This window comes from Schistocerca nitens, chromosome 2 (assembly GCF_023898315.1).
Source record: "Schistocerca nitens isolate TAMUIC-IGC-003100 chromosome 2, iqSchNite1.1, whole genome shotgun sequence".
In the NCBI taxonomy this organism is placed as follows: domain Eukaryota; kingdom Metazoa; phylum Arthropoda; class Insecta; order Orthoptera; family Acrididae; genus Schistocerca; species Schistocerca nitens.
Genome location: NC_064615.1, coordinates 727,323,192 through 727,344,804, shown reverse-complemented (window position 1 = coordinate 727,344,804; position 21,613 = coordinate 727,323,192). Strand labels below are relative to the sequence as shown.

At 41.1% G+C, this 21,613-nt stretch overlaps 1 protein-coding gene across 1 annotated transcript in view; it reads left to right on the top strand.

The window, feature by feature from the left end:
• Positions 1-21,613, top strand: part of LOC126235288 (glycerol kinase-like) — a 277,633-nt gene that overhangs the window by 235,841 nt on the left and 20,179 nt on the right. Inside the window, exons 10-11 of the mRNA XM_049944014.1 lie at positions 6,712-6,779; positions 7,559-7,579. Of these exons, the coding sequence (XP_049799971.1) occupies positions 6,712-6,779; positions 7,559-7,579 (89 nt within the window). The remainder of the gene's footprint in view (positions 1-6,711; positions 6,780-7,558; positions 7,580-21,613) is intronic.

Here is a 21,613-nt window from a genome sequence, read left to right as displayed (position 1 = left end):
GTGGTTAGGTTAGAGGGGGAGGGTGGGAGGAGGAGGAGAGTTAGGGTGAGATGGTAGCATGAAGTGGGAGAGGTAGGATTATATGTTGGCATTATATTGGCTTTGGTTAGTGGGACAGTTGGCAAATTAATGTTTCCTGCAAGGACTGAGAGAAGGAGGGTAGGTCTTTGACAAGTGCAGGTTAAATTTGGGTGTAGAACTGAACAGAAGGCCTTTGGGGCTGAGGATTTTGGTGCAAAGATTAACAGCAGTGTTCTGAGCTTGTTTAAGCTCTGGATTTAGTGAATTGTTGTTAGGGAGCTTTGGCCCCAAAACTGTAGCAAGTGGAAAAAAGAACAGATATACAGGATCTGGGTGCCATGAGGGGTCAATGATTAGGAACTATATGGGTAAAGTGTGGACTGGATAGTGGTGTCTCAAGCTGGCAGTAGGATGTCAGCAGGCATTATAGATTATGGAGATGGTGTCTAGAATTCCCCCCTTTACTGCCTGGATCCCTACTTATCATGGTTTACACCACTTATCTGTGGTGTAATTTATCCTCCCATGTCAAATATATCTATCACTTCCTTCACTGACTCTCCACCATCCCCACCCCTTTACCTCCCGGATCCATACCCATCACTTCTGATGGTGATTCCCATACCCCAATATCTCTCTTACCCAAGGTCTTGCCACTATTGACCACTACATCTCCTAACACCATTCAGACTCCATATACACTACCTCATTCCTCATGAAACTTACTTACTTTATCGTAACACACAACTACTTCCTTTCTACATCTACATCTACGTCCATACTCCGCAAGCCACCTGACGGTGTGTGGCGGAGGGTACCCTGAGTACCTCTATCAGTTCTCTCTTCTATTCCTGTCTCGTATCATTCGTGGAAAGAAGGATTGTCAGTATGCTTCTGTGTGGGCTCTAATCTCTCTGATTTTATCCTCATGGTCTCTTTGCGAGATATACGTAGGAGGGAGCAATATACTGCTTGACTCTTTGGTGAAGGTATGTTCTCGAAACTTTAACAAAAGCCCGTACCAAGCTACTGAGCGTCTCTCCCGCAGAGTCTTCCTCTGGAGTTTATCTATCATCTCCGTAACGCTTTCGCGATTACTAAATGATCCTGTAATGAAACGCGCTGCTCTCCGTTGGATCTTCTCTATCTCTTCTATCAACCCTATCTGGTACGGATCCCACACTGCTGAGCAGTATTTAAGCAGTGGGCAAACAAGCGTACTGTAACCTACTTCCTTTGTTTTTCGATTGCATTTCCTTAGGATTCTTCCAATGAATCTCAGTCTGGCATCTGCTTTACCGACAATCAACTGTATATGATCATTCCATTTTAAATCACTCCTAATCCGTACTCCCAGATAATTTATGGAATTAACTGCTTCCAGTTGCTGACCTGCTATTTTGTAGCTAAATGATAAGGGATCTATCTTTCTATGTATTCGCAGCACATTACACTTGTCTACATTGAGATTCAATTGCCATTCCCTGCACCATGCATCAATTCGCTGCAGATCCTCCTGCATTTCAGTACAATTTTCCATTGTTACAACCTCTTGATACACCACAGCATCATCTGCAAAAAGCCTCAGTGAACTTCCGATGTCATCCACAAGGTCATTTATGTATATTGTGAATAGCAACGGTCCTATGACACTACCCTGCGGCACACCTGAAATCACTCTTACTTCAGAAGACTTCTCTCCATTGAGAATGACATGCTGCATTCTGTTATCTAGGAACTCTTCAATCCAATCACACAATTGGTCTGATAGTCCATATGCTCTTACTTTGTTCATTAAACGACTGTGGGGAACTGTATCGAACGCCTTGCGGAAGTCAAGAAACACAGCATCTACCTGTGAACCCGTGTCAATGGCCCTCTGAGTCTCGTGGACGAATAGCGTGAGCTGAGTTTCGCACGACCGTCTTTTTCGAAACCCATGCTGATTCCTACAGAGTAGATTTCTAGTCTCCAAAAAAGTCATTATACTCGAACATAATACATGTTCCAAAATTCTACAACTGATCGACGTTAGAGATATAGGTCTATAGTTCTGCACATCTGTTCAATGTCCCTTCTTGAAAATGGGGATGACCTGTGCCCTTTTCCAATCCTTTGGAATGCTACGCTCTTCTAGAGACCTATGGTACACCGCTGCAAGAAGGGGGGCAACTTCCTTCGCGTACTCTGTGTAAAATCGAACTGGTATCCCATCAGGTCCAGCGGCCTTTCCTCTTTTGAGCGATTTTAATTGTTTCTCTATCCCTCTGTCGTCTATTTCGATATCTGAGAGAATGTATACAAACAAACACATGGGCACCCACATGGGCACCCATATGGCACCCTCCTATGCCAACCTGTCTATGGGCCATCTAGAGGAAACCTTCCTAGCCTCCCAAAACCCCAAACCCTGTCTGGTTCAGGTTCATTGATATTATCTTCATGATCTGGACTGAAGGCCAAGACACCCTATCCATACTAAACCACCAACCACCAGCAATATCTGCATTTTAACAGTCCTCCCAGCACCATGAAGAACCAACTACAAAGGAGCACCCTCTTTGTCACTCAATACCAAACTGGATTTAAACAACTGAACTGCATCCTTTGTGAGGGCTTTGATCATTTACCATCATGTCCTGAAATGAGGGACATGCTACCCAAGGTGTTTTCCACACCTCCTAAAGTGGTGTTTGATTGCCCATCCAACCCCCACAGCACCCTAGCCCATCTCCATGCAACTCCCAATCCCAAACCCAACCCAACACAGGACCTGCCCAGTCCTCCACCCAGCACTTCCTATTCTAGTCCTTTCAAGGGCTTATCCTACCCCATCAGAGGCCTAGTCACCTTTGAAAGCAGCCTTGTCATGTACAAGCTCTGGTGCAATCATTGAACAGCTTTTTATATTTGTATGACTACTGACCAGCCATCCACCAGGATTAATGCCCACTGCCAAACTGTGGCCAAGAGCAAAGTAAACCACCCTGAACACAACATGCAGCTGAACATAACGTGCTTGATTTTATTGGTTGCTTCATAACCCAGGCCAACTGGATCCTCCCCTCCACCACAAGCATTTTCTGGACTGTGCAGATGAGAATTATCCTTACAACACATTCTACACTCCCTCAGTCACCCTAACCCCAGCCTACAGTAACCTACGGTCCAAACGCCCTCCACCCAACTGTTTCTGCCCTGTCTGTCTTGTCTATCACCTTCTCCCAGTTCACATCCCCCCACCGACATTGTGCTACACTCTTTGCCAGCACACCCACCATTATTCTCCCCTTCTCTGTTCCTCTCCTTTACTGCTCCTCATTTTACCCCCCTCCCTCCCCCCTCCACTGCATCACAACACTGTGCCTGGTAGCCTTGTCCAGCTACCATCTAATCCCTGCCAACTCCACTAGACAGCGCTGATTTCTCACCCCGACCCTTACCCTGCTATCCCTCCTCCTTCATCTACATCTACATCTACATCGACATCTACATCTATACTCTGCAAACCACTGTGAGGTGCATGACAAAGAGTACTTCCCATTGTACCTGTTATTAGGGTTTCTTCCTGTTCCATTCACATATGAAGTGTGGGAAGAATGCTTGAATGCCTCTGTGCATGCAGTAATTATTCTAATCTTATCCTCATGATCCCTGTAGCATATCCCTAGATCCTAGAGTAATCACTTAAAGCTGGTTTTCGAAACTTTGTTAATACATTTTCTCAGGATAGTTTAGCCTGTCTTCAAGAGTCTGCCATTTCAGCTCCTTCAGTATCCCTGTGACACTCTCCCATGGATTAAACAAACCTGTAACAATTTGTGCCGCTCTTCTATGTATACATTCAATATCCCCTGTTGGTCCTATCTGGTGTGGGTGCCACACACTTGAGCAATATTGTAGGATGGATCACACGAGTGATTTGTAAGGAATCTCTTTAGTAGATTGATTGCTTATCCCCAGTATTCTGCCAATAAACCAAAGTCTACCACTTGCTTTACCCATGACTGAACCTATGTGATCATTTCATTTCATATCCCTCCAAAGTGTTACTCTCAGGTATTTGTATGAATTGGCCAATCCAAAAAGTGACTCATTGACATTATAGTCATAAGATATTATGTTTTTTTCATTTTGTTAAGTGCACAGTTTTTCATTTCTGAACATTTAGAGCAAGTTGCCAATCTGCACCATGTTGAAATCTTATCAAGGTCTGATGGAACAGTTATTCAGCTTCTCTCATATAGTACTTCATTATAGATAAGAACATCATCTGCAAAAATCCTGATGTTACTATTAATATTGTGTGCAAGCTCATGAATAGTAAGGGCCCAAACACACTTCCTTGGGACACACCTGAAGTGACTTCTACAATTGACAATTACTCTCCATCCAAGATAACATTCTGCATCCTTCCTACCAAAAGTCCTCAATCAAGTCACAAATTTCACTTGATACCCTATATGATCATACTTCTGACAAAAAGCATAGGTGTGATACTGAGTCAAATGCTCTTTGCAAATCAAGTAACACTGCATCTGCTTGATTGCCTTGATCCAAAGCTTTCAGTACATCATGTGAGAAAAGTGGGAGTTGGGTTTCACATGATTGATGTTTTCGAAAACCATACTGGTTGACATTGAGGAGGTCATTGTGTTCAAGATAACTCACTTTGCTTGTGCTCAGAATATGTTATAAGATTCTACAACAAATATGTGTCCAGGACACTGGACAGTAGTTCATGGATCACTTCTGCTACCCTTCTTGCCGACAGGTATGAGTTGTGCCTTTTTCCGAGAACTGGGCACCATTTTTTATTCAGGGGATCTACTCTAGCTTATAGTGAGAAGAGGGGCTAAATCAGCTGCAGATTCAGTATAGAATCTGACAGCGATTCCATCAGAGCCTGGAGTTTTGTTCAGTTTTAACAATTTCAGCTGTTTCACTAATAATTATTTCATTCATCTTTTCAGGGGCACGAGGATTAAATTGGGGCAATTCTCCATGGTTTTCCTTTGTAAAGGAACATTTGAAAATGGAGTTCAGCATTTCAGCTTTTGCTTTGCTATCCTCAATTTCAGTTCCTGTCTCCTTTTATAGGGACTGGACATTAACTTTGGTGCCACTAACAGCCTTTACATATGACCAGTATTTCTTTGGATTTTGTGAAATGTCATTTGATAATATTCTGCTTCAGTAATCACTGAAGGCATCACACATTGCTATCTTAACAGTGAAATGCATTTCATTCAGCATATATCTATCTATAGCCCTACACTTTGTTTTACACTTGTTATGCAGTAATCACTGTTTCTTTAGAAGTTTCTTTACAGTGACTGTATACCATGGAGGTTCCCTCCCATTATGAACTGTTCTACTGGGTACATATCTACCCAGTGCATGGTCTACTATTCGTTAAAATTTGAGACAGAGTTCCTCTACTTGCTCCTGCCATGTGATGAAAGTTTCAATTTCCTCATTGAGGCAAGACATAACTGATTTTTTATCTAGTTTACTAAACATATACATCTTTCTGCTTGTTTTTGTTGCCCTTTGTAATTTGGTAATCATTGTTGCCACAACTGCATTATGGTCGCTGATTCAAGTTTTGATGTGGATGTCCTCAAAGAGGTCAGGTCTATTTCTTGCCATTAGATCCAATGTATTTCCACCCTGAGTGGCATTCCTAACTATCTGTTCTAGGTATTTTTCAGAGAAGGCATTCAGTAAAGTTTCACAGGATGTCTTATCATGCCCACCACTAATAAACCTGTAATTTTCCAATTTAATTGTTGTATGATAACAGTATGATTGCGGAACTTACGTACAAGTGAACTGAGCTTTTCTCTGAAGTATTCAGTTGCATCAGGAGATGATTCTGGTGGGCGATAGAAGGATCCAATTCTCATTTTGTGCCCACTCTTGACACTGACACTTACTCAAACAATCCCACATGCAGCTTCCATTTCTATCTCAATGGATTTGAGTTTTTTGTCTACTGCGACAAATACACCACCTCCATTCCCTAATTGCCTATCCTTTCGATTCCACTTAAATTTTCCACAAAAATCCTACTGGTTTCAGTTTTCAACCACCTTTCTGTGCCTGGCATTATGTGAGCTTCACCACCCACTCCAGATTGCTGCTTGTCTATGTGACACCATTGCATTCTGGCCAGAGCAGCCAAATACAGCAGTCATAAGTGGGTGATGTATGCTTGCTTGTGTGAATGAGTGTGTATTTTCTTTTCTTTTCAGAGGACAGCTTTGACTGGAAACTCGATCTGTAACAGTCTTTCCATTGCGCCTGTCTGCAACTCAATATATCTTTACAATGATCAGCAATCTACCCTTTTCATAATATTGTTGTTATCAAACACAGCACTTAGCCCATATCCTGTTTCATTAAGCACGCAATGTAGTTTTTGTTAGCTTTTATTGACTACAGCTATGTCATCAAATAAATTTTTCACACTGATTAATCTCTAGATTTGTATTGGTTCAGGAAGATCTAATTGGTATTACTTACACAAGGAAAAGATAACTAACTAGCAATGTAACAGAGTTTATTTTATTTGTTTAGTATGTTTCACTCATATACAGGAATTATCAAATATTATACAGCAATACACAGGATTTGTGATTATGATCATGGGTATGAGTAAAGTAGATCATGTCTCACATATTTCAGAGCGTGATATAAAATACTCCAGGTGGAAGATGGCCATAGAAAGAAGCCTAAACTGGGAACTAGAGATTGTTGAAGAGGAAATAGGTACATTTCACTTATCTTCACACTAAAACTATGTATTTTTTCTTATTGTCAACACATATGAAAGGTTATTTATTCATGCATCAAAATATGGGAAGCTTAAGCCCTCTGTCCATAACTCTGCATTATGCAGTCATGACTATTCTAACAAAACCTATATCTTCCAAATGTTAATAAGTAATACCTTTGCACTCTGTCATCATTTTATGAAGACTTATTAATGGTGCATTTTTAAGACAGACCTGTATTGATATTATGCTGCCTGCTGTTTCATCTGCAGTCCTATGCATCACACTCATTGTCTGTAACATAGGGATAGGAGAATGCGAGGGTGACATTTGATAATCATTAGAGATTTTTCATGTATAATAACCATATCTGCCCAGTTGCACTGTTACTGCTGGCAGTAGGATAAGTAATGGTTATCCTATATTGACAACAAATCCAACATCTAGGCAGTTTCTAATGGAAAAGCAGAATGTAATTGACACCATCCAAACTATTATAACACTTCCTTCACACAAGGATCTCAACCAAAGTACTGCAGGATTACTAATTCAGCATCTGTGTACATTCTTTCTTCCAAGACTTCTTTCAAATATTCATTTTATTCTATGATGTGCTTTCTGAATCTGACAGTGTGTTTCATGAATATATAGATGGAAACACATTATTACCCAATACAAGGCTGTCAAAAATCTCTAGCAACTGCATGGAGCTTCTGTCACAGCATAATGCCCTCTAGGCCCTCTGATTGTAAACATAGAAACAAATTACTGATACAGAAGTAACGAAATAGACATCTCTTACACCAAGAAAGTGGTGTGAACTCCTTAAACATCTTTTGATTCACAATTGTCTTTTTTGTGTCTTCTTTCTGTGTACACACTTGGGGCACATTTCCCCATACTGTGATGTGTTATTGCTGATGGTGTATCTCCTTCTGATGACTTCCTTATTGAAAATACTATTCTTTGTTTAAATTTTTAAAAAAATTGAAGAGAATTCTTTTATTCTCTTTTGAATATTTGTACATGTATTCAGTAAAATGACACAGCATAATTGTTACAGAATAATTACATAACTCTCTATTACACTAAGGTATATTATAAATGTAATTATCCAACAGATTGCAGTATATCACTTCAGTATGGTTGTACTGCACATAGTTTAATGCTGCATATTATACTACACTTAGGATGTGTCATTACACTGAATAATATTCTATCTTATTACGGAGTGCTGCACTACCGAAGTTTAACTGCACCAAATTTGCTGTCATGTGTCAGACACACCTGAAACTATTGTCACATGCTGTTTTTCTTTACACTTCAACCATATTCCTAGATCTGTTAAAAGTTTATTTATGAAAATTGTGTAGGAATTTTTGAATTTAATGCAAGCAAGACAAACGTGTTTATAATTATTGTAAATCTTATCTAGTGTAGTGTAGGTACAGGCATCCTGAAGGAGCAGGCTTTTTACTCACTAAATATCTCACCAATTTCTTTCACTGATTACCTGTGATACTGCTAAACTGAAAATTTAAGATTACCAAGTGTAATGGGAGATACTGTGTTGCCATATTTCCAGGGTTGTTTTGGGTCAAGATGTACATGGGAAATTATGCTAATTTATTGATGTGGCAGAAGTTTTGACACTGCTTGGCAATCAAGACTGACTTGAACCTTTACAGAGCCAAGCTGAAATAGCATCCTCAGAGTTTTCTCTGGTATTTCTTTGTATAGTCATTCTCAAGCTGCAGAAAGGGACCAATGAATTCCAATGTAGATTTTCAACACATTGTAAGCATGAGTTACTATACATGACCATCATCTGTCCCAAATCCCCACAAGGATGCCCCCTCCCCTTGCTGCTAAACTGAATAACAACAATAGTTTGCTGCTTGTCGGTAGATGAAGGGTGATGGTTTCCTAATTATACATTCAATTTAAATGGATAGATAAAAAAATCTACTCACCAACCAATGGCAGGAGAACACACACACAAAAAGGTTTAAATTTTACAAGCTATCAGAGCCAGTAGCTCCTTCTTCAGGCTGAAGAGTTGGAGGGGGAGGAAGAGGGGTGAAGGAAAAGAACTGGAGAGGTTTATGGAAAGGGGTACAGCTCAGAAAAGTTGCCCAGAACAGAAGCACTGTTCATATAATGGTTCTTCTGGTACTATGGCCTGTTTGTTTTTATCTGTCAATGATGATGTCACTTTGGCTTGATCATATGTGGATAATATAAGGTTTTGCCCATTTTAAACAGATGTGTTTCATCACATTTTTAAGGCCTTGTTTGCCTTCTCATTAATTCAAAATTTATTGTTTTCAAGATGGAGATCATCTGGCAGCTGCCATTGGCCAGAAACACCATATTCAGAATCTCTAACAATGGCACCACCACATAATACTGAATAACAATTAAAATAATCAGTTACTGAAAATAAAGTGTAAATGGAGAGATAAAAAGTCTATTCACAAATCGCAGTCCAAGAACACACAACAAAAACATTTGAATTTTACAAGCTTTTGGAGCCAATAGCACAGTTGAAGGGGAAGGAAGAGGGATGAAGCAAAAGGACTGTTCTCCTGCCACTGCTTGGTGCATAGATCTTTTATCTATCCATTTACATTGAATATATCTAAAAACAAAGATGATGTGACTTACCGAACGAAAGCGCTGGCAGGTCGATAGACACACAAACAAACACAAACACACACACAAAATTCAAGGTTTTGCAACAAACTGTTGCCTCATCAGGAAAGAGGGGAAGGAGAGGGAAAGACGAAAGGATGTGGGTTTTAAGGGAGAGGGTAAGGAGTCATTCCAATCCCGGGAGCGGAAAGACTTACCTTAGGGGGAAACAAGGACAGGTATACACTCGCGCACACACACACACATATCCATCCACACATATACAGACACAAATATGTCTGCTTGTGTCTGTATATGTGTGGATGGATATGTGTGTGTGTGCGAGTGTATACCTGTCCTTGCTTCCCCCTAAGGTAAGTCTTTCCGCTCCCGGGATTGGAATGACTCCTTACCCTCTCCCTTAAAACCCACATCCTTTTGTCTTTCCCTCTCCTTCCCCTCTTTCCTGATGAGGCAACAGTTTGTTGCGAAAGCTTGAATTTTGTGTGTGTGTTTGTGTTTGTTTGTGTGTCTATCGACCTGCCAGCGCTTTCGTTCGGTAAGTCACATCATCTTTGTTTTTAGATATATTTTTCCCACATGGAATGTTTCCCTCTATTACATTTACATTGAATGTATAATTAGGAAGCCATCACTCTTCATCTACTGACAAACAGTAAACTACTGCTGTCATTCAGTTTAGCAGCAAGGGGGGAGGGCATCCTTGTGGAAATTGGAAACAGATGATGGTCATGTATAGTAACTTGTGTTTATATTGTGCTGGGAATCGACATTGGAATTCATTGGTCCCTGCAGATTGGGAATGACTGTACATCTACATCTACATCTACATCCACCTGATGGTGTGTGGCGGAGGGTACCCTGGGTACCTCTATTGGTTCTCCCTTCTCCAGTTTCGTATTGTTCGTCGAAAGAAAGGTTGTTGGTATGCCTCTGTGAGGGCTCTAAGAAGTTTTCAATTCTCACCCAGTGGAGTCTGCAACAATCAGTCTTTCCTTCTCAACCCATCCAGTATGTCTCCCCTGACCTGGGTTCTTGGTGACTTTTCTGAACTTTACCCCTTTCCCTTAAACCTCTAGGTCTTTTTCCCTCACCCCTCATCCTCCCCATTCAACTCTTCTGCCAAAAGAAGGAGCCACTGACTCCAGAAGCTGCCATTGGTCTGAAACACCATCTTCAGAGACTGCAACAACAGCTCTGGCACGTAATACTGAATAACAATGAAAATAATCAGTTATTGACAAAATGATGTAAATGGATATATAAAAAGTCTACTCACCAAGTGGTGGCAGGAGAACACACACTCAAAATGGTTTAACTTTACCTCATGGCTCATATCCTGGTAATAGACCTAGATGTGAGCCCTGTCATATACATCTTCCCACCACTATCTGCTTCAGTCCGGACACAAGCATCACCTATCCCATCAAAGAAAGGGCTACCTGTGAAACCAGTCATGTGATATACAAGCTAAGCTGCAACCACTGAGCTGCTTTCTATGTGGGCATGACAACCAACATGCTGTCTGTCTGCATGAATGGCCACCAACAAACTGTAGCAAAGAAACAAGTGAACCACCCTGTTGCTGAGCACACTGCCAAACATGACATCCTTTATTTCAATAATGACCACTTCACAGCTTGTGCCATATGGATCCTTCCCACCAACACCAGCTTTTCTGAATTGTGCAGTAGGGAACTTTCCCTGCAATATGTAAATTACATCTCCAAAAATCTCCTGGTGTCACCCTTCATTACCCATTGTCCTCTCCCATCCAGCCCCTTCTCTGTTCCCATTTCAGCACTACACAGCCCTCATTCCTACATTGCACACAGTCTTTTCACTTCTCTCCTTTTTTGCTACCCCCCCCCCTCCCCTCTCCTCTTTCCACCTCATCCCTCCACGTTCTCCAACAGCACATCATCACTGTCTACCACATCTACCCCACTATCCCTCCCCCCCCCCCTCAGCCTCTTTCTTTCTTACCCCCACCCATGCGCCACTCCCATCATGCACGGGTGTTGCTCGCAGTGTGGCCTCAGTTGCCTGAGACTGCAATCATGTGTGTGTGAGTTGCATTTGCATGAGTGTGTATGTGTATGTTTGCTGTCTAATTCTGATGAAGGCCAGACTGGCCAATAGCTATTATTTGTGACAGTCTTTTTGTTGTGCCTATCTGTGACTCAGCATCTCCATTATGCTGTGAGTACCAACTTTCCTTTTCACAATATTGTTAAATAACAGTACAAATACAGTACACCCAAGTACAAAGTTTAAGAAACTAACAAAATTATATAAAATGGTGAAGTATGTGATAAGAAGAGGCCAAATGAACCAAACTTAAAGATGGGAGTAAGTAACCAGTGACCTCTGTTGGCATAACCTTCAGAATGCAGCAATGCACTGGTGAAAGGAACACCATTGCCAGAGGGTGCTCATACCTTGCGAGAGGTCTCACTAAGGAAAGGATCACAAGCCACTGTGTTAGTCATTAATAAGATCAGATAGACAATGAAATACATTTTAAAAACAGAGGAAAGGTGTGAGAGGAGTTGTTCTGACTTGCCTTTGCTATGTACATGCCTTACTGGCCCTAACCTGCATGGTTGCATGTTGTTCTGACTTGCCTTTGCTATGTACATGCCTTACTGGCCCTAACCTGCATGGTTGCATGTTGTTCTGACTTGCCTTTGCTATGTACATGCCTTACTGGCCCTAACCTGCATGGTTGCATGTGGCTTTTGGTAGTCTGGAGCACTGATCATGAGTACTTTGACTACCATACATACTGTCCTCATACTGATTCATCTATTGGATCACAGTTAAAAATTATGCAAGTAGCAAATTACTATATTTCACCTCCAAATTGATTCACCTCTTCTCTACAAATTATTCTCATCCTTACTTTAAGTCACTTATTTTCCCATGTTTGATGATAGATTAAGTGCAAACAAATATCCACATCCTCTTTCTACATGCCTCCCAAAATCCATAAATTCAATAATCCAGGATACCCCATTGTTGCTTATTACTGTGCAACCACTGAAAGAATTTCCACTCTTGTCAACCATTGAACTGCTTATAGACTAGCCTCTCATATCAAAGATACAAACCACTTCCTTCACCAACTCTCAGCCATCCCCAGCCCATTACCACTTGATTACAGCCTCTCAAAACCCCAAACACCTTGCCTGATTCAGAGTTATTAACGATATTCCATAATACGGATCCAGTGCCAGGATACCCTGTCCATATTCCTCCACAATCTCAACACCTTCTGTCACATTCATTTCACCTGGTCCTCTCCAGCACAAGATTAAAAAACAAAACAAAAATACTTTACGCAGGCAATACACCAACTGTGTGCAAACACAATGTCTAGAGCAGCGTGAAGGTTCTGTGCAACAGAGTAACCAATGAAATAGTCAAGTATTTCAATGCAAGCCATCTAAATGTAAGTGTTTCAAAGACTGCAATAATGGAATTTAAGATCAGGAAACAAATTGTATTTAGTATGACATTACCCATAGAAAATGACATTGTAAGAAAGGAAAATGGACAAATTCTTGGGAATCACAATCCAGGATAACCTCAGATGGTACATGCATATGCAGGAAGTTGGGAAATTCACATTACAGACTTCTAGGGCTTGTAGGGAGGAGTGGGTACATAATATTTTGAATAGAAACCCATGTCTAGAAATGTAACATTTCCATTCTATGACAGTTTCAGTTCAGATGTGCAATGTGTCCGTATCTGCTGAAGGAAAGACAATAGTCTCAGAGTTGCCTGTCATGGTATGCAATAGGGTAGACAGGATGACATGTACAATGTCTGTAATAACATTGGTGGTTGCCACATCGAGCCGCTGTTGTACTGTATGACTACTGATCTGTATGTACAGTATGCTGGGTTCTTTTTCGTTTATATATTGGCCACGACATCTTAGTAGATGATTGTTGTAGTGTCTGTGTGTTTATGGGTTGCATTTTTTCATATGACTTGTCAAGCCAATGGCAGCACAACATCTCTTGCCGCAATTGTCACAAGTGTATCTGGCTGCTGAGGCAGGAGCAGTGGTAGCATTGCGAAGCTTTTTATGCCTTAAACTGTCTAAAAAGCCTTCATCATGCTTCGACATTCCAGATGATATATCATCACGTCACTCTGGTCTCATGTTAGCCCGTGCCTCCCATCTGTTTGTGTCAATTCCAAAGCTCTCCATATCTCGTTTACAGGAGTCCTTGAACCTCAATACAGGACGTCCTACAGGTCTTTTGGCTATAGAGATCTATCCAAGCATCACCCCACGTGGTAATCTGTCAGGACCCATACAGTGGATGTGTCCCAGCCAACGGAGTCATCTCTGCTCCAAGATAGCTGAAATATGGTTGCAGTTAGTTTTAGATAGCACTGCTTCGTTGATCACTCGGTCCTTCCACGTTATTCTGAGGATGGATGTCAGGCACCATATGTGGAAAGCATTAAGGCGACGTTCTTGTTTGGCATAGGTAGTCCATGTTTCCGATGCATACAAAAGGATGCTGAGGACGCAAGTTTGATATACAAGAATTTTGGTGGTCAAAGAGAGTTTGTTGTTTTTCCAAACACGTGTAGAGAGTTTGCCAAAAGTTGTCGCAGCTCTTCTAGTGCGAGCATCAATTTCCTTGTCAACAGACATGTTTGATTCTATAGTGGATCCAAGATAGCAGAAGTTATCTACAACTTGCAGAGTAGTGCCATCTAGTGTGATATTTGGCATGGTGCTAGCACCCTGAACCATAATTACAGTCTTACTGCTGTTTACACACATTGAGAATAGGTGGCGTGCGTGACTAAATCTTGATACTAGCTCTTGCAGCTCTTCTGCGGAGTTTGCAACAATTACAGCATCATCAGCATACAGGAGTTCATGAGCAACTGTCTCGTAGCGCTTTGTCTTACTCTTCAGAAGACTGACATTGAAAAGCCTTCCATCTTTCCTAGTACGCAGATGTACTCCAACATTGCAATTCTCAAAAGCCACTTGGAGCAGACCCGAGAGGAAAATTCCAAACAGTGTAGGTGCCAACACACAGCCTTGTCTTACGCCACAGTTCATACTGAATGGTTTAGATGTACTGCCATTGGAGATTACAGAGCCATGCATATTGTCGTGAAAAGATCTTATTAAAGACAGCAAAGTTGGGGGACATCCAATTTTTTCCAATATGCTATAGAGTCCCTCCCTACTGATGGTGTCAAAGGCTTTCTTGAGATCAACAAAAGCCACATATAATGGCACTCTGTGTTCACGGCACTTCTCTTGTAGTTGGTGCAAGGTAAATATCATGTCACTTGTGGGTCTGCCAGTTCGAAATCCACACTGTGACTCAGGGTAGATCCAAGCAGCCATGGTTTCCAGTCTCTTCAGGATTATCCTTGCATATGCCTTTCCAGAAATGCTCAAGAGAGATATTCCTCTATAGTTGTTACAATTACCTCTGTTGCCTTTTCCCTTATAGATTGTTACTATATTTGCATCTTGCATGTCTTGAGGTACTGTGCCTTCTTTCCAGCACTGCAGTAGGATTTGATACAATATCGGAAAACCGCAGTCAAGTTTGATGATTTCTGCTGGTAAGTTATCACGGCCTGTACTCTTGCCTAGCTTTAGACTTTTAAGTGCGAGTTTTAATTCATCAACAGTGGGAGGATCATCAAGCTCAGACATAACTGGGTAAGTTGGTAAAGTACCCAAAGCTTCTGAGGAAATGTTGACCTCTTCTGAGTTTAGTTTAGCATAGTGCTGCACTCATCTATCTAGCTGCTGGTTTTTATTGTTGATTGGGTCTCCATTTAGATCTTTTATTGCAGTGAACTTCCTGCTTGTTGGTCCAATGGCCTTTTTGATGCCTTGATACAAGCCACTATAATCTCCTTTGTCTCAGCAGATCTGAATAGTTTTACAAAGGTTGGTCCAATATCTATTTGCGCAATGGTGAGAAACTCGTTGCAGATCTGCTTTGCAGGCCTCGTATTCAGCTATTGCTCATTGGTCTTTAGGATTATTCATAACCTGTATATGAGCATTACATTTCTTGTCTATATATGGACGCAACTCACTTTCACATTCAGTAAACCAGTCACTTTGAGTCCTACCCTGCTTCCCAAATGTTCCGATAGCTGTCTGCATAATATTTTCTTTAGCTAGATGCCACATATTTTTGGCGCTCTGTGCAGTTACAAATTGCTCAGGATTCAGTTTCATTTCAATTTCTTCACTGAACTTTTTGTATAGCGCATCATCTTGAATGGCTTTGGTGTTGATCTTCACTCTTCGACAAACGCTCTCAGCTGAGTGAATCTTCTTTGGTGTGAACCGTGATTTGGTCATAACTAAAGAGTGATCAGTATCACAGTCAGCACTGTGATATGTGTGGGAATTAAGGACATGACGTAGGTCGCTTCTTCTGGTTATGATGAAGTCGAGCTGATGCCAATGGCCTGAACGTGGGTGTTTCCATGTTACTTTGTGCACATCTCTGTTCTGGAAGTAAGTGTTAGTGATGCAGATAGAAAGAGAGGTGCAAAGTTCCAGCAGTTGCTGACCGTTCTCGTTCATATTTCCAATGCCGTATGGTCCAATGTAATCAGTCCAGTTGTTCCATTTATTCCCAACCCTGGCATTAAAGTCTCCCAGTAACATGATTTTATCTGATCCACGAACATTCTCCAGGCATTTCCTCAGGTCTTCATAGAACATGTCTTTGACTTCAGGTGGCACTTTCATAGTAAGAGCATATGCAGAGATTAATGTGACGGGGCTTGATGTTGTCTTTAATCTCAAAGTTGTTAATCATTCAGACATAGATTTTGGTTGTTTGCAGCAGCTGAGAAGACTGTTTCGCACTGCAAAGCCAACTCCGTGTTCACGTCTTTCTCCAATTTCTCTCCCTTTCCAGAAAAAGGTGTAATTATCTTCATGTAGGCTGCCTTCCCCAGAGAGACGAGTTTCCTGTAATGCAGCCACATCTAAGCGAAGACACAGGAGTTCTCTGTCAATTATGGTTGTTTTTCTGACTGTAGGGGCAGCATCTTTAGGAGTGTCATATCCGGGTAACATAGTTCTGACATTCCAGGTGGCAAATCGTGTTATTGAATAGTTGGTTTTGCTCATATGAGCTACTTTATTGTTGTTTTTTCCAGGTGCCTCAGTAACCCACCTTGTATCAAGCACTGCGAGATGCTTGCTGCTCCATACACCCATAGAAGCGCAACATGGGGGACAGACTGGTACCTTACTGGCTGGGGGCTGCTCAGCTTGAGGTGGACAGTAACCAGTTAGTTAGCCACAATGGGCTATCCCACTGACGAGAGTCACCCCTGGCACCTGCACTCATGTCCCTCAGCGCAAGGCTTAAAACCGGTAACTGCGACTCCCCGTGTTGTTATCCGCACCTTTGCAGGCGCAGGTGGAGTGTCCTCTCTACAGGGACTGCATCGCCTGGGTTGTATTTTCCCAGCGTTCATAGCTTTCTCTCGACCCAAACAACTGTTTCCACAGGAGTGACGGGTCACTACGTGTGGAGTTGAGTGGGTTGCAGGAGTAGCCGACTTGTTCAGCTTGAACCCTACTGTCGCCTACGGTACTCCGGATCCATTGCCCCATCCGCCAAGCATATGCACCGTACCAGAGATCCTCTCCTGCACCGCAGCTGCTGTTGGGGACTTGAGCCACAACCTTGGGCTAGGGTCCTGCATCAAACCCTGAAGAACTGGGGTGAGAGAGATAGGAAACTGAAAGACACCCTCAGGCCTCGAAACCTAATACCATTGGGGTCGAAAAACAAGAGTTGGCCAAGGGAGGCCGACAGGAAAGAAAACAGGAGGGGTCTGACACAAGTAAGTGGAAGCAATGTCAGACTCAGCTCGGGGCCCCACGGATGCCACCCGTGAACTTCTAGATGAAGTCCTCTGGGGACCTTTTTTGTTTAGGTATAATGTAAAGATGTAATATTTAAGTGTTAATACAAGTACATGTTCTTAAGTCATAATTGGATGTTTCATTGTGTTTCCTTTTGAATTGCTACCTAATAACTGTACTGTGTCACACCTAATGCAATTTCTCAAACAGAAGTGGATGAATTAAACATCTGAATTGAAACCATCTTACAACAGAAATGTTTCTGGACATTGGTTGTTATTCAAAATATTATATACTCACTGCCCTCTACAAGTCTTAGAAGTTCATAATGGGAATTTTTGAACATCCTGTAGATTCCTTATCCTGTAAGGTGTCTAAAAACATATTTACTGAAAACATGATTATCAAATATTGTAAGGATATGAGTGTACTAAAAACAGCTTCTCATTCATTATTTCCATCAAATTTAAACTATTTCGTAGAAAAATGGCGTGCAACAACATGAAGAAACCCAAGCACATCATTAACACCACAAAAAAAAGTTATCAGAATTATTTGTGGTGCCAAACCTAGAGAATCATGTCAGAACCTGTTTCCAAAATTAGGTGTGCTTGCTTGTGAAAACAATAAATCCAAAATTCAACTGTGGCCTACACCAGCATGATACAACATAAAAATTCAGGTACCACGTAAATTGCCACATAACAGCTTTATTATGGGGGGGGGGGGGGGGGAATCACTTAATCTTGGGCTGAAGCTAGCCAGTGCCCTACCAGAAAGTCTCACAGGCCTTCCTACTACCAAACTAAAATACCAAATAAAAAGAATTTTAACTGAACATCCATTTTATTCCCTAGACAGTTTGTTTTCTTCATTAAAAATGCTTTGTAAGTATGTCAAGCCCTTAGTTTTATATGATTCACAAGTGATATAATTATGATAAAAATATTTTTAATTCTGCTATTTGTATATTAGCAAATCTAAAATGAATAAAATATCAAATTTACTGTTGCACACAAATCTTTAGTTGGCAATTTGTAAACTGGCATATTCAGAAGAATAATCCGTATAATGTCCTGAAACTGTATTATTTCTAGGGATTGTAATATTATTTGTTGCTGAATATCATTATTAAATTAAAGAGCCTGTTAGATATGCCAACCTTAGGTTAAACTCTGCGTATGTGACACTGTGTTATGAACCTATCCCATACTAATGCAATGGACTGTGGCAACTCAAAAAATTCGAAATGCGTCAAACAACAAAAATGAAACTTGGACCATGACTGGAGCCCAGAAAACCACGAAAAACTCAACAATAGGTGGGTATTCAAAGTGAAGAGGAAAATAGTGGAATTGTAGATAGATTTAAAGTTCTAGTTGTTGCTAGGGGATTACAACATAGGTATAGCATGGTCTGTATTGAAATCTTCAATGACAATTTTTGAATCTGTAAGAATAATCTTTTCCCCCATGAACCATGGACCTTGCCATTGGTGGGGAGGCTAGCGTGCTTCAGTGATACAGATAGCTGTACTGCAGGTGCAAACACAATGGAGGGGTATCTGTTGAGAGGCCAGACAAATGTATGGTACCTGAAGAGGGGCAGCAGCCTTTCCAATAGTTGCAGGGGCAACAGTGTGGATGATTGACTGATCTGGCCTTGTAACACTAACCAAAACGACCTTGCTGTGCTGGCACTCCGAACGGCTGAAAGCAAGGGGAAACTAGAACCGTAATTTTTCCCGAGGGTATGCAGCTTTACTGTATGGTTAAATGATGATGGCGTGCTCTTGGGTAAAGTATTCCGGAGGTAAAATAATCCCCCATTCAGGTCTCCGGGTGGGGACTACTCAGGAGGATGTCATTATCAGGAGAAAGAAAACTGGCGTTCTACGGATCGGTGCATGGAATGTCAGATCCCTTAATCAGGCAAGTAAGTTACAAAATTTAAAAAGGGAAATGGATAGGTTTAAGTTAGATATAGTGGGAATTACTGAAGTTCAGTGGGAGGAGGAACAAGACTTCTGGTCAGGTGAATACAGGATTATAAATACAAAATCAAATAGGGGTAATGCAGGAGAAGGTTTAATAATGAATTTAAAAGGTAGGAGTGCGGGTAGGCTACTACAAACAGCATAGTGAATGCATTATTGTGGCCAAGATAGACACAAAGCCCATGCCTACAACAGTAGTACAAGTTTATATGCCAACTATCTCAGCAAATTACAAAGAGACTGATGAAATGTATAATGAGAAGAAATTATTCAGATATTGAAGGGAGACGAAAATTTAATACTCATGGGTGACTGGAATTCGATAGCAGGAAAAGGAAGAGAAGGAAACTTAGAAGGTGAATATGGAATGGGGGTAAGAAATGAAAAACAAAGCCGTCTGGTAGAATTTTGCACAGAGCATAACTTAATCATAGCTAACACTTGGTTCAAGAATCATGAAAGAAGGTTTGTTACATGGAAGAGGCCTGGAGATACTGGAAGGTTTTAGACAGATTATATAATGGTAAGACAGAGATTTAGGGACCAGGTTTTAAATTGTAAGATATTTTGAGGGGCAGATGTGGACTCTGTCCACAATCTATTGGTTATGAACTGTAGATTAAAAGTGAACAAACTGCAAAAAGGTGGGAATTTCAAGAGACAGGATCTGGATGAACTGACAGAACCAGAGGTTGTAGAGAATCTCAGTGAGAGCATTAGGGAATGATTGACAGGAATGGTGGGCAGAAATACAGTGGAAGAAGAATGGGTAGCTTTGAGGGATGAAATAGAGAAGGCAGCAGAGGATCAAGTAGGTAAAAAGATGAGGGCTAGTAGAAATCCTTGGGTAACAGAAGATATATTGAATTTAACTGATGAAAGGAGAAAATATAAAAGTGCAGTAAATGAAGCAGGCAAAAGGGAATACAAACGTCTCAAAAATGAGATTGATAGGAAGTGCAATATGGCTAAGCAGGGAGGGCTAGAGTACAAATGTAAGGATGTAGAGGCTTATCTCACTAGGGGTAAGATAGATAGTGCCTACAGGAAAATTAAAGAGACCTTTGGAGAAAAGACAACCACTTGTATGAATATCAAGAGCTTAGATGAAAGCCCAGTTCTAGGCAAAGAAGGGAAAGCAGAAAGGTGGAAGAAGTATATGGAGGGTCTATACAAGGGCGATGTACTTGAGGACAATATTATGGAAATGGAAGAGGATGTAGATGAAGATGAAATGGGAGATATGATACTGCGTGAAGAGTTTGACAGAGCACTGAAAGACCTAAGTCGAAACAAGGCCCCGGGAGTAGACAGCATTCCATTAGAACTACTGACAGCCTTGGGAGAGCCAGGCCTAACAAAACTCTACCATCTGGTGAGCAAGATGTATGAGACAGGCAAAATACTCTCATACTTCAAGAAGAATATAATAATTCCAATTCAAAAGAAAGCCGGTGTTGACATGTGAAAATTACCGAACCATCAGTTTAATAAGCCACAGCTGTAAAATACTAACGCAAATTCTTTACATACTAATGGAAAAACTGGTAGAAGCTGATCTCGGGGAAGATCAGTTTGGATTCCATAGAAATGTTGGAACATGTGAGGCAATACTGACCCTACGGCTTATCTTAGAAGATAGATTAAGGAAAGGTAAAGCTATGTTTCTAGCATTTGTAGACTTAGAGAAAGCTTTTCACAACTGGAATACTCTCTTTCAAATTCTGAAGGTGGCATCGGTAAAATACAGGGAGCGAAAGGCTATTTACAATTTGTACAGAAACCAGATGGCAGTTATAAGAGTCGAGGGGCATGAAAGGGAAGCAGTGGTTGGGAAGGGAGTGAGACAGGGTTGTAGCCTATCCCCAATGTTATTCAATCTGTATATTGAGCAAGCAGTGAAGGAAACAAAAGAAAAATTCGGAGTAGGTATTAAAATCCATGGAGAAGAAATAAAAACTTTGAGGTTTGCCGATGACATTGTAATTCTGTCAGACACAGCAAAGGACTTGGAAAAGCAGTTGAAAGGAATTGACAGTGTCATGAAAGGATGGTATAAGATGAACATCAACAAAAGCAAAATGAGGATAATGGAATGTAGTCGAATTAAGTCGGGTGATGCTGAGGGAATTAGAATAGGAAATGAGACACTTAAAGTAGTAAAGGAGTTTTGCTATTTGGGGAGCAAAATAACTGATGATGGTCGAAGTAGAAAGGATATAAAATGTAGACTGGCAATGGCAAGGAAAGTGTTTC